This window comes from Microtus pennsylvanicus, chromosome 12 (genome assembly GCF_037038515.1).
Source record: "Microtus pennsylvanicus isolate mMicPen1 chromosome 12, mMicPen1.hap1, whole genome shotgun sequence".
NCBI classification, from domain to species: domain Eukaryota; kingdom Metazoa; phylum Chordata; class Mammalia; order Rodentia; family Cricetidae; genus Microtus; species Microtus pennsylvanicus.
The window spans coordinates 52230681-52243824 of record NC_134590.1 but is presented as its reverse complement, the minus strand read 5'-3'; the positions used below and the strand labels follow the sequence as shown (position 1 = coordinate 52243824).

Sequence of the window (13144 nt, the reverse complement as noted above, 5' to 3'; positions counted from 1 at the left end):
AATATAAACTACAATGACTATGCCACAATGAGGTACCTCAACTCCACAAACTTGAAAGAGTATTTTGTGTTCAATCATCAAAGTGACTGAATGTTCTAAGGGTACTGAAGAGGGTGGGTTAAAGTTTCAGCCCTGGTCTCAGGTAGCTGAAGGGATCTGTCACTTCAAAGTCGCCCATTAAGTGAAAAATTTTTGTTGAAAAAGCAGCTTTTTGAACAGAAAATAAATGAAAATTTTCAGTCATTTTTTTCAGGACAGAAGACAAAATAGGAGAAGCTGATATTTTTAATATTTTAAGAGTTATGAGAAAATCCAAATTCTTCAGTATTTGTAGAAAATACAACATTTTAGGATGATTCAAATGAGTCTACAATACTTACAAGTCCTTAGAAGGTTCGTAGTCTTAACAAGTCATTTATGTCCAAAGTCAGTGTGTGTTTACCCAGGCAGTTAGCAATTAGGGACAGACACATGAACATCAGCCAAGGTCTGTATTACCATTTGTTGACAACACAGACCATTTAGGCCAATATCACCTAAAAGTCCTAAGCACCTGGCCCTTCACACACCCCACTTTAGGGCTGGGGATGTAGTGCAGTGACAGAGTGTCTTTCTATCATGTACTTGGCCCTGGGTTCAAGTTCTAGCATTATATATACATATGTAAACTACATCTAATCAAACACTCCTTTTCTTCTCCAACTCCCACGTTTTGTGCCACTATTAGAAGAGATTATTCATAACTCAGTTTGATCATATGGATCTTTATTCAGAGAATGCTGGTCATAGCAGATTCATTCCTTTAGCCTTTCTCTTTACACACATGATGAACCAAAGCACACTCTGGCAGCTGATATAAGAATACACCACTATTTAAATCTATATATCTAGAGACAGCTATTCAAACCTCATGTTTCCTAATCCAACCAAACTATTCCCAGTATATATCAACTGTGAATGTGTGCACATGCTGTGTGCATGCACGCGAGAGTCCAGGTCAATGTGTATATATCAACTGTGAATGTGTGCGCATGCTGTGTGCATGCACGCGAGAGTCCAGGTCAATAATGGCTATATATCAACTGTGAATGTGTGCACATGCTGTGTGCATGCACGCGAGAGTCCAGGTCAATAATGGCTATATATCAACTGTGAGTGTGTATACATGCTGTGTGCATGCACGCAAGAGTCCAGGTCAATAATGTGTATATATCAACTGTGAGTGTGTGTACATGCTGTGTGCATGCACGCGAGAGTCCAGGTCAATAATGGCTATATATCAACTGTGAATGTGTGCACATGCTGTGTGCATGCGAGAGTCCAGGTCAATAATGGCTATATATCAACTGTGAATGTGTGCACATGCTGTGTGCATGCACGCGAGAGTCCAAGTCAATAATGGCTATATATCAACTGTGAGTGTGTGTACATGCTGTGTGCATGCACGCGAGAGTCCAGATCAATAATGGCTATATATCAACTGTGAATGTGTGCACATGCTGTGTGCATGCACGCGAGAGTCCAGGTCAATAATGGGTATATATCAACTGTGAATGTGTGCACATGCTGTGTGTGTGCGAGAGTCCAGGTCAATAATGGGTATATATCAACTGTGAATGTGTGCACATGCTGTGTGCATGCACGCGAGAGTCCAGGTCAATAATGGCTATATATCAACTGTGAATGTGTGCACATGCTGTGTGCATGCACGCGAGAGTCCAGGTCAATAATGGCTATATATCAACTGTGAATGTGTGCACATGCTGTGTGCATGCACGCGAGAGTCCAAGTCAATAATGGGTATATATCAACTGTGAGTGTGTGTACATGCTGTGTGCATGCACGCGAGAGTCCAGATCAATAATGGCTATATATCAACTGTGAATGTGTGCACATGCTGTGTGCATGCACGTGAGAGTCCAGGTCAATAATGGCTATATATCAACTGTGAATGTGTGCACATGCTGTGTGTGTGCGAGAGTCCAGGTCAATAATGGCTATATATCAACTGTGAGTGTGTGTACATGCTGTGTGCATGTGAGAGTCCAGGTCAATAATGGGTATATATCAACTGTGAGTGTGTGCACATGCTGTGTACATGCATGTGAGAGTCCAGGTCAATAATGGCTATATATCAACTGTGAATGTGTGCACATGCTGTGTGCATGCACGTGAGAGTCCAGGTCAATAATGGGTATATATCAACTGTGAGTGTGTGCACATGCTGTGTGTGTGCGAGAGTCCAGGTCAATAATGGGTATATATCAACTGTGAATGTGTGCACATGCTGTGTGCATGCACGCGAGAGTCCAGGTCAATAATGGGTATATATCAACTGTGAATGTGTGTACATGCTGTGTGCATGTGAGAGTCCAGGTCAATAATGGCTATATATCAACTGTGAATGTGTGCACATGCTGTGTGCATGTGAGAGTCCAGGTCAATAATGGGTATATATCAACTGTGAATGTGTGCACATGCTGTGTGCATGTGAGAGTCCAGGTCAATAATGGGTTCTTCCTCTAATATAGTCTGTCACCTTAGTTTTTGAGGCAGGTTTTCTGGCTGAAACTGAACTCATGATCTGGCTAGCCTGAAAGAGGCCCAGTGAGCTCCTGTCATGCACCCTTCTCTGCCTCCTCAGTGCTGGAGGTACAGTTGTACATACTTCTGTACCCGGATTTTGTATAGATTCTGGGGATTCAAATTCATGTCCTCATGCTTCCATAGGAGATACTTTACTAAACCATCCCCTAGCCCCAGATTACTTTGAGTCTTAAATATGACAAATTCTAATATCTCAAGATTCTGCCCATTGAGTTACTGACTTTTATCCCCACCTACTGTTTCCCACTTTAAGAGAAATAGGAACTTCTGGTCTTATACTCAATTATCAATCCCAGGGCTACCCCTCTCATTTTCATATATTCGACCTTTTTGTTTCTTACTGGCTTTTAAACATTTCAAATGTTTAAATCTCAGCAAATGCTACCCACCATTCTATCTCCCGTCTCCTCACAGGTTCTTGGTTTTATATATTCATTCCCTCCTTGAGCACTTAGCACCTGACACTGAAGGTGGCTTTTGTGTCTATTACTCGGTACATGTGTTCCCTCCTCCAGCAGGACAGTCCCTTTCTGCAATCACTGGGCCATCTCAGCACTCATCACAACTGACTTAAGCACAACTTACACTCCTCTATGACAACGTTTTCCTTCCGTCTCTGTCCTCTTGACTACTTTCATCAGCGTCATTTCATGTGCACCTGTTTCCTGGACCCTGGGGCGACTCTGGGATGCTAGGACCCTGCAGTCTTACCCTGAGGAATCAATCTCCTACTCCAGTGACTTGCTGATTTGCCAGTCTGTCTCAATTCAGCCCTCATCTCTGCACAGAACTCACATTATCTACCTTGTTTAACATCTTTTTTAGAAACCACTAACTACATCTAAACCCCTAAAGCTAAAACCGAACCCTTAAAGTGTATTTAGATGCTCAATTCTGATGTTTCCTTTCATTCCTCTATTTTACTAAGGCACTGATTTATTTCAGACTTCTGTAAAATTTATCTTCTACTTAGTGCTTAGAACGTTTTTCCCTATTAACCGATGCTGACCTCACCATTTAAACAGTGCCTCCCCCAGTGATTCTTTTGTGATTTTATACCTTCAGCCTGACCAATGCAATATTCCCTATTTTGTACCTTAGCTCTGACTAATTAGTCACTGTTCCAAATGACCCAGCTTTATTGACTAAATTTTCTGCGTGTAATTTGTTCTACTTAGACTCTGCCCACCACTTATTAGTTTCTAGTATTTGAGGCTCTTTCAAGTCTCACTACTTATGTAGCAATGTTGGATGCATCTGAATTCCATTTCCCTTCTTCATGTTCCATCAGGTCACTTTTTCCTGGTCACATTACTCAGTTTTCAATGCATATTTAGTTTTCTATGAGAAAACCCTAAGTTTTCTAAGAGAAAGACCCATGACATTAATCACTGTTTCCTACTCACAACATAAAATAATTTTATTTATATAAATGTGTGCGCCTTTTCTCACTTAGATGAAACGGAACTTCCTGAACTTTCCACACTGACTAAGAACATATTGTAGCCATTCCTTAAACAGGAGAAATCCAATAGGATAGAACTGCACTTGCCTTTCTCCCCATGTCTACATTTAATACAGAGCAAAGAAAATGCAGTGAGATCTTTAGTATTAAACACATCGGAATAGTTAATATGTACAAAGGCAAAACATTCATGATAGAAACAAATCTTTTTCACCAATAGAAATATTTCAAAAGTCAAACATACATTGCCCAAGAAATTTTCTAGAAAAGTCCTGTGGTTAACAGTCCTTCAAGTCTCCGGCCACTAATTATTCTATGCAAAAGAAAACACATAAAACTAATGATGAGCTTTAGTGTTACTTCCAGAAAGGCAAAAACGAGTATGGACTGCCAAGAATAATGAGAAAAGAACACAACACTGCAAGAAACATTTAAAAATCACATAAACATAACAAATATTGTTATAAATACAATTTTATAAAAATAATGATCTTGTTGATTAAAAAAGGATGTTAAAAATAAAGAAGGAAAGTTATCAGTAAAGATGAATAAAATTTTAAGCAGAACAGGAAACAGTACTAACAGATTTTAAAATGGAAAAGGTGAAAGACAACTCTTCATATGATGCTAATTTTTAAATACCCCAAAAGGATTTTAAAATTAATTTGCAAAAGTAATATTTAAATATTCTCCATCTTCCTGTTTTAGGGTAATCTTATATTTGGCAGGGTAAAGAATAATATTAAAGCAAGATTGTGTTTGATTGTTAGGAAATACAATGGGTGAGAAGCTGCAAGGATAAAATACGGTTCTGTTGTAAAATGAATTAATGCAAATTACTTTTGAAAATCTGTAACATGAGATGAAGATGAAACAGAAGTAAAAATGAAACTGTATTTTATTCTTTGTGAAACTTGTATACATATTTTAGGTAAGTTATAAGCTTAAAAATTCTCTATTAGGTATTTTTGTGACATGGCATTTGTTATGTTATTTTTTAGCCTTCTTGAGGATCACAAGCAAGTTATTCTTTCTAGTTTTTATTTACCTTTCATAATGGATATTCTACTTTGACATCCTTTAAGCATTTTGTCATTTCATGATATTTAAAATTTTAATCATTATATGTTACATAGTCCTGAATTTTGCATGTTAAAATTATTTACCTAGTTGAATTGGGGGTACACACAAAATCATTAGCGTATTTAAAACTTTTCAACTTAATTGCTGCATTTGATTTTATTTTTTTTCCCAGAGAGAGGGTTTCTCCATGTAACTTTGGCTGTCTTGGAACTCATCCTGTAGACAAGGCTAGCCTTGAACTCACAGAGATTCACTGCCTCTACTTCTTGAGTGCTAGGATTAAAGGCATTTGCCACCACTGCCTGGCGTGTTGAATGTTTAAATGAGACCTGATGCTATCGACTCTGGTGAGACACCAATACTTCCCTCAACCCTCAAAGACTTCTCTAAAATATAAAATGTAAAAATGAACACAAACCGTAAAATATTCTTTCTAAATGTAACCTGGCATTCTCTCATGGTCTCCCATCTCTAGTATCTTGCACTGTCCAGCACCTACTAGAAAAACAGATGGAAATAGCTATGCTGGCAACTACTATGTTCATGTTTTCACTTCATTTACATTCAAAAGGGTAATAATCTCCCTGGGGTACCCATGTAAGGCACCTTCCTACAATTTAATTTGTTTGCATTCTAAATTTGACATGACTTTAACAGTGACTTGCTCAGCTACAAAGGAATTCTCTTTATATATATACAACTGAGCTCAATATCTGAAACACAGAAGTCCACTTAACATACTTGTTGATCATTGAGAAACTTTTAGTTACTGTTTTTTTAATAAGCAGTCTTGCAGCAGGTTTTCAAAGCAATATCAAATGGAGTAACAGTTTAATAAGGAAGATTTACACCCTAAGATTAGTGTCACAGTCTTTAAATGAGTCTTAGCAGTTTTCTGCATATCATCACAGTTAGTTTTGAGAAGGAAAAGCATGTATTAGCCTGTGGTAGTGAAGTTTTAGTTGTCACAGTCATCTATCAATATATTCATGGATATTTTCAAGAAGCTCTTCATGTCTCTTCTAATGTATTTGTTTGATACCGAGTGGCCAAGTGCACCACATCTAGCAGCACCTAATTTCAGGGCTTTCATACTAGGTGCCAAAAAATGAGTTTGTTCAAATATTTTAGAAATAAATTAGACTCCAAGTAGCTCTTCCTTTTCTATCCACTATCCAGCTTGTGTTTTATTCAAGGCACCTACAATGAAACTTTAAGATTAAGGAGAGAAAAACTTACCTACTTGTGATTTTGTACAATTTGTCTTTTGTCCATTGTTGCAAGACTGTCGTTTATGTCTTTTAGGTGGCATTTCTGTGGTCTTCCATGGTGATCTTTTTCTTTTGTTTAATTTGCTAAGAGCCTCAGAATGATCAGGATTCTTTTCAAAATTAACCTGCTTACTTAACTGACTACTGTCAAGTTCATCAGTCAATCTATCACTTGCAGGACTAGTTGCTTTGGCATTTCCTCTTTCTTTAGTTTGTGTTTTAAAGGAATTTTGCCTTGCTGAATGGGATCTTAAATTAAAACGCTTTGATTCTTCTCCTTGCACCTGGATCTCACTGTCAACAGATTCAGGAGAATAAATGATTGTATTTAGCTTAAAAGTATTTCTGTGTTCAAGACAGTTGATCTTCCTCAAAAATATTCTACAGTCTTTTAAAGTTTTTGACTTCCAATTATTGGAAAACACATTTTCTAGTCTTTGTCCCTTTTCAGAACCAGTCTGGCCACATCCTGTTCCATTCTCCTTTGTTTCTGACTTAACTTTACTCTCTAAACTATCAGGTGTGGTGACATCATTAACTGCCACCCTCTCTTGAGGAAAGTTGACTCTGGTTTCCGGTGGCAAGGCCCACTGGCTACCCACTGTACTTTTCCCACTGAGTGATGTCATTGCATTTGTCTCCCTCTCTGTCTTAGTCAAAAATTGATTCTGGCAGGAAAATCTTAAGTTCCTTCTTTTTGAGTTCCAATCAATTGTTCTGTGGCTGTGAGGCTTTTTCTCTTTTCTCCACCTTTCACAGTGCAAACTCTTAAACTCAGTCCTTTTCAACCTAGCTAGTGTTAAATTTCTTCTCACATTTAAGAGTGGTGAGCCAACCATTTTATGTAGTATATGGAATTTCCCTGCTGACTTTGAAGGAGAGGAGACAGCAAATTTTTTAAAGTGCTTCCTGAAGGGGCTGGCATTAAACCCACAGCATTTCACCCCTAATTTAATGCCCTTGGTACTTATCACTTCCAAAGGGTTTCGAGCATTTGCTTTTCTAACTAAAGAAAGGGACTGTGTTTCTGTTGTTTGCATAAACCAGGTACAAAGTTCATTCAAATTATACTTTTTCTGAAAAAGCATTTTTACAGGTGAGACTTCAAGATCTACAAGACAAGTTTCCAGAGGGCTTGCTGCTTTAAAACCATGGCTTTCAGTGGAGCCTGCTCTATGAATGGAATTTTGAGCTTCATCTCTACTCACCTGCACCCAAGCATTTGTTATTTGTTCAAATCTATTATTCAATTCCTCTAACAATGAATCATTTGAAGCAGAAGTAGTCCACCATTTGAGTAAAGGACTAGAAGAAATAACAGGGTCCAAGGATACTTCAGAAATGGACATTAATTTTTTATCTTCCAAACATTTTTCTGCTTTCCTTGAACATCTAGATCCTGGGAATCCTTTGGAAGCTAGTTTAAAACTTGACTGCCTGTATTTCTTCTTTGGACTTTTGCCTTTCTGCAAATGGAGTTTACATGATTTATGACGCAAACCACTTTTGTAAGTAAGCGAGCCAGAAGATGCAAGTGAATGTAAGAAATGGAAAGGTTTTCTGGCCCTGATTGAATGTTTTGGAGGTATAGAAACAACATCACTATTTGATTCATTCTTAAATATGTCAACATCAGTGGGTCTGACCTTATCTAACTTACTACACTGTTGGTCAAGCTTCTCTTCTCGGCAAGTTTTCTCTAACATAGTCTCCTGTTCTAAAGGAGGTAAGCAGCTGCTAAGGCTTACTTCTCTTTCCTGAGGTGAAATTCTACTAACAGTCACGGATATACCAGAGATTTTCACTTTTGCAGGTCTCCCCGGCTTCCTAACAACTGACAAAGGCTTTTGATTTGGTCGAATAATGTTCTTGGAAGCCTGAGGGATCATAGACTTGGTCTTGATGGGTCTAACATATTCAAAGTCAGAATAAAAAACCCCACTTTCAGTTGTCAATCTTGACACAGCACTTAGACTTCCACCACAGTCAGTCTCATATTTTTTAGCATTTCTGAGGCTACTAGAGTTAACTGCAAAGTCAGAGATATCATTGTTCAATGAGATGTTGCTGATATTCATGCTTCCTTCAGAAACACATCTCTTAGTTCTTCTTGACCTTCCATAAACAACAGTGACAGTAATACTCTTTCTATAAAGACCTTCTTTCACTTCTGATAGACATTCTAGATTTTTCTTTCCAGCATTAAAAGACTCATTTTGGCCAACACTGACATCTGTTTGATCAGCTTTAGGTTTGGGTGGTCTTCCAATTGGTCGTTTAGTCTGTTTCACAACTTGGGGGCCAATTTTTTTAGGCCTCCCTGGCTTTCTTTTATATGGTAAGTCAACACCACCACTTGACTTTCCCTCAGGGTCTTCTTGTGGCTTATCACTGTTTAAACTGTCAATAAACTCTGCAGATGATGGTGTGGCCTCTTGTACACAGTTAAATTTGTTTATTTTGCTTTGAAGGCAGTTAATATCATGATTAGAACTGTAATCTTCAAAGCTAATGCATGGTATGTCTTCCTTTACTTCTCTTTTTCTTCCACTTACTTGATGGGTTTTATGTTTGTGAGAAGAAACCTCAGCATTTGACTGTGATGTGCTGACTGAAGTTAAGGTATATTTGATTCCTTCACTGCTTTTAATCTCAGATAAAAACATGAGTTTGATAGGACTAGAATAGTTAGAAACAGAACTTTCAATTCCTTCACATTTTGTTGGCACACTTTCAACACTGGATGTCATGCCCCACCTCTCTAAAATGGGTGCTATTTTTGGATTATGAGGTCTCTTGTTCAAATCCATTACAGGCATATCATAACTTCTTTTATTGCTAGATGGTATTACAGATTTTGATAAACCCTGGCTTTTGCAAGCCATTCTACTTAAAGTACAGGTCAAATCTGTCCCACTTTGGTCTTTACCATCTGTTCCTATAAATTTCTTGGAGGCTTTAAATCCTTCAGATTGTGCTTGATTAGTCCAAGACCTCTGAGTCATATTTATTGTGTCTTCCAAACGCTCCACAACAACTTGTAAATTAGAATTCATTGCAATTTTGTTTAAGTCTTTATTTTGGAGACCTTCAGTTGGATCTTTGACTGGATCTTTGCTGTGAGCAGAGTCTGATACTCTTTTGCCCTCAGGGAATTTTTTGGAAACAGAATTGTTTGTTACATATATAGAATACCACCCTGGAGGCACAATATTTCGTTTAGTTCTGCTTAAAAGACAAGGAGCATCCGTTCTCAAAAGTGTTTGAGTATTTTCTAGTTTTGTATTTTTACTATTATTTTGTACAGTCAGTTTTTCAGCTGTACATTTCTCTGGTGATTTTCTTTGGCTCATTTTCTCAGATGAAGTTGCTTTAATGTTTTCTGAAAATTGATCAAAATCCTTGCTAGTTCCTAAGCTCTCAAGAGGTACCTGCAGTGATGGCGCTACATCATTTGGTGAAGAAACTGTTTCTGTATGATTTTCATCTTGAAAGCTCTTAGAATTTTTTAAAGGTTCTTGACAAGCCTGGAATTCTTTGTTCAGTGAAAGCATCTTATCATTGCATGACAATTTTCTTGGATTTTTTTCACTGTATTTTTTCCTCAGAAAGTTTTCATCAAGACTGGCAAGTTCTCTTTTTATCTGTAAAGACTGCCTTCTGATCACAGGTGAATCAGGAGAGTTGTGCATGGCAAATAAGGTCTGTTGACGCTTTCGAAATCTTGTTTGAATAACTTTATTTTCTACCTTCTTATCATGTTGACTCAGTAATTCCATAAAACTATAATCACTGGCTGTTGCACTGTGCAAGAGAGATGTTATTAAATTTCCCAATTTAAAATCATTATCTGAATCACAATCACTGCTAGATAATTTTATGAGGTTTGATGTATCTGTGGTTTCTATTGATTTTAATTTTTCATTAATACGATCCATTAAATCTTGAAAAATTACAGCTGTTTCACCCTCTTCATAATTTGAGGTATAACTACTGCTGGTATCCAAGAGCACAGAATCAAAGTTACTGGACTGCTTAGTTTTATTTATTTTGCTGTCTTGATCACATTTGTGAATGCTTATCTCGGCTGGTGTGAGAGATGGAGGCTGATTAATGCTTGACTCAAGTTTGTTATTTTCTAAGGTTGAAAGCTCTGAGACGATGTCTTTCCACTTTTCAAATCCTCCAGTCTCCACAGGTGATAATGGTGGGGGGGAGGGACTTCGAGATCTACAGGCATCTTTAAGACTGACTGAAAGATCACAAACTTCCCTTGACAAAAGAGGACTATGAAAGGCTGATTTTGTCGAGTTATTCTTTGCTAACTGTCCACAACAGCACCTGTGTGCATTATAACTGCTTTCAATACCACTATTCATTACTGTCTTAATGTGTTCAACAGTTACAGTTTGACAAGACAGACAATGTAATTCTTTAATACAGACTGGCAGAGGCATTAAACCAGGGCTTTGTCTCTCATTGGGTAAACACCCTCTTTCTGCCAGTCTATATTCACAGCTACAGAACAGACCATGGAAATCATCTCCGAATAGGGGTTTTTGAGATTCTGAAGACACAGTACATGATGAGTTACAACAGCAAATAGAAGCAGCATTCTGCTCTTGGACTAGAAATTTCAACATAGCCAAAACTTGTTGATGGTGATGTATGCACAAAGATTCCAAAACTTTGTTTAATGCTGATTTTCCTTTTTCCATTTTAGTAGCTTCCTCTGATTTTGCATCAACAGTTGAACTAAAAATAAAAATCAAACAAAAAATGAATTACAGCAAAGATAAGGAGTTATAATTCTTGACAGCGTTTGAATGACGTATTTTGATATTGCTGGACTCCTGACTCCTACAGACGGAACTGCAAGGACATCTTGGTTACTTATAGCAGAAACAGTATGAAGCACTGGTAAGTAATTTCCTATAACAAAGTACAGGAGTCAAAGTGAAGCCTTTGCAATACAAAGCTGGTGATTCCACATTATTACATTAACACATTGGTAATATTAAGAATTTTGGATATATTAATAAACTTTTAGGAAAAGTGCTTCAGAAGGAATAAATTTTTTTTGTAAAGTACGACACTTTGCCATATTTTATAATTATCATGTCCATGTTAGTGCAAATAAGGAAGGTAAGGAGTAAAATCTTATTTTTATTTAAAATACTTTGGTAGGTAGTAAAAAAGAAATGTAATATTAAGAGAGCTCTGCATAATCATGAAGAAAGTTATCAAATTTCTGAGATTAAGTTGCAGTCATTTTAACCTAGGAAGAATATAAAAGAAAAAGGAAGCTATTTAAAAATTAAATCTACTTTTAACTGATTTTTAAAAACTATGGAAGACATAGGAAAACTAAAGGTATTACTTACCTAATTATTAAATTTCAAATGCTGGAAAATGCCCCACCACAGAAACTAATACATATCTGACTTTAACTAAAACCCAGGATTGCTTATCAACAATATAGAAGCCTATATTTTTAATTCAATACCAGCAGCAAGAAGAATAAAATATATTAAAGGAATTCTGTTTCAGAAAAGTATCCATTTTAATGAAACATCACCAAACTCTGTGGGAACAGCCCTTCTCTCCTAACCCAATGTGCCTGTCATTTGTTCCTAGTCTGAAAAAAAATGTTACTTAGGGTTGTAATTCGGATAAACTACTTACAACTGACTCAATTGAAGAATGTGTTTCTTTTTTTTAAATAAACACTATGTTTGTGGTATTAAAAATTAAAGGGGTTTGTTTTAAAATAGCAGTGAAATCAATATTTTTATATTACTACCTGACACTGAAATAACTTTCTCTATAGCTATTACCGAATAATTTACTGAGTTTTATACAATTATGTTGTTTGAGTACTAAAAAATACCGAAGGAAGTTCTGAGCATGTGATCAAAATTTCACTGAAAAAATTATCATATTTTACAAATGTTTTAGTGAGACTAGCAACATGTTCTGACATACAGAAGCAAACAAAGTGAAAATAAACCAAAGTAAGCAAAGACCTTAAAGTTCAGTGCTGTCTCTAAACAAAAGAAGATATATAGCCCCAGTATTGGTCCCTTCTGTAAATATTTTTTTAAATCTACTTTTATACTGCAGAGTGTACAATGATAAGAAATAACTCAAGATTCAATGTAAAAGTTTTAAAAAATGTAGAGCAACGGTAACACCAAATGATAGTTACCAAATATTAGAAAATTATATCCTTTTCCAGCAAGTCAAATTTATGATTTCAGACAAGCAAAAGAAAAGTCAACACACCCTAAGTAGATTCAAACAGGTTCTGAAATAATGCTAAGGCTTGCTAAGCATACTTATTAAGTAGTAATAAGTGGAGTGTTTACAAACTTTTAGAGTATGTTTTATGTAATTACAATATATCCTTTTAACAGTTCCTAAAATGCTGCTAATGAAATGACTTGTACAGAAGCAGTGAGGAGATGGGAGAGTGTGTGCCGATTAGCATGTCCAAAGCCCAGGGTGCAATTCCCAATATAAAAATAAATAAGCCCTGTCAAAATGTAAATGATCAAAAAGCAGCAAATGCTAAGTAATATAAAAAAGTTATAATTTCAATTTGTTAATCTCATAAAATTATGAAAACCACTGGCGTCTATATGACTTTTCTGATCTTCCAAGGATATCTTTTTTTTAAAGGAAGAGTTTTCCTATTCAGTTTGCTAGTTTTTATACT

At 36.6% G+C, this 13144-nt stretch overlaps 1 protein-coding gene across 8 annotated transcripts in view; it reads right to left on the bottom strand.

Moving 5' to 3' along the window:
• Nucleotides 1–13144, bottom strand: part of Lcorl (ligand dependent nuclear receptor corepressor like) — a 148482-nt gene that overhangs the window by 15761 nt on the left and 119577 nt on the right. For 4 of the 8 annotated variants that reach the window (XM_075943618.1, XM_075943619.1, XM_075943622.1 and 1 more), the window contains one exon: nucleotides 6252–11181. The exons of 3 other annotated variants lie outside the window; for them this stretch is intronic. In XM_075943618.1, the coding sequence (XP_075799733.1) occupies nucleotides 6375–11181 (4807 nt within the window). In that variant the 3' untranslated portion in view covers nucleotides 6252–6374. Of the gene's footprint in view, nucleotides 1–6251; nucleotides 11182–13144 lie in introns of those variants that run through there. One more of the 8 variants, XR_012907284.1, reaches the window with a different exon arrangement.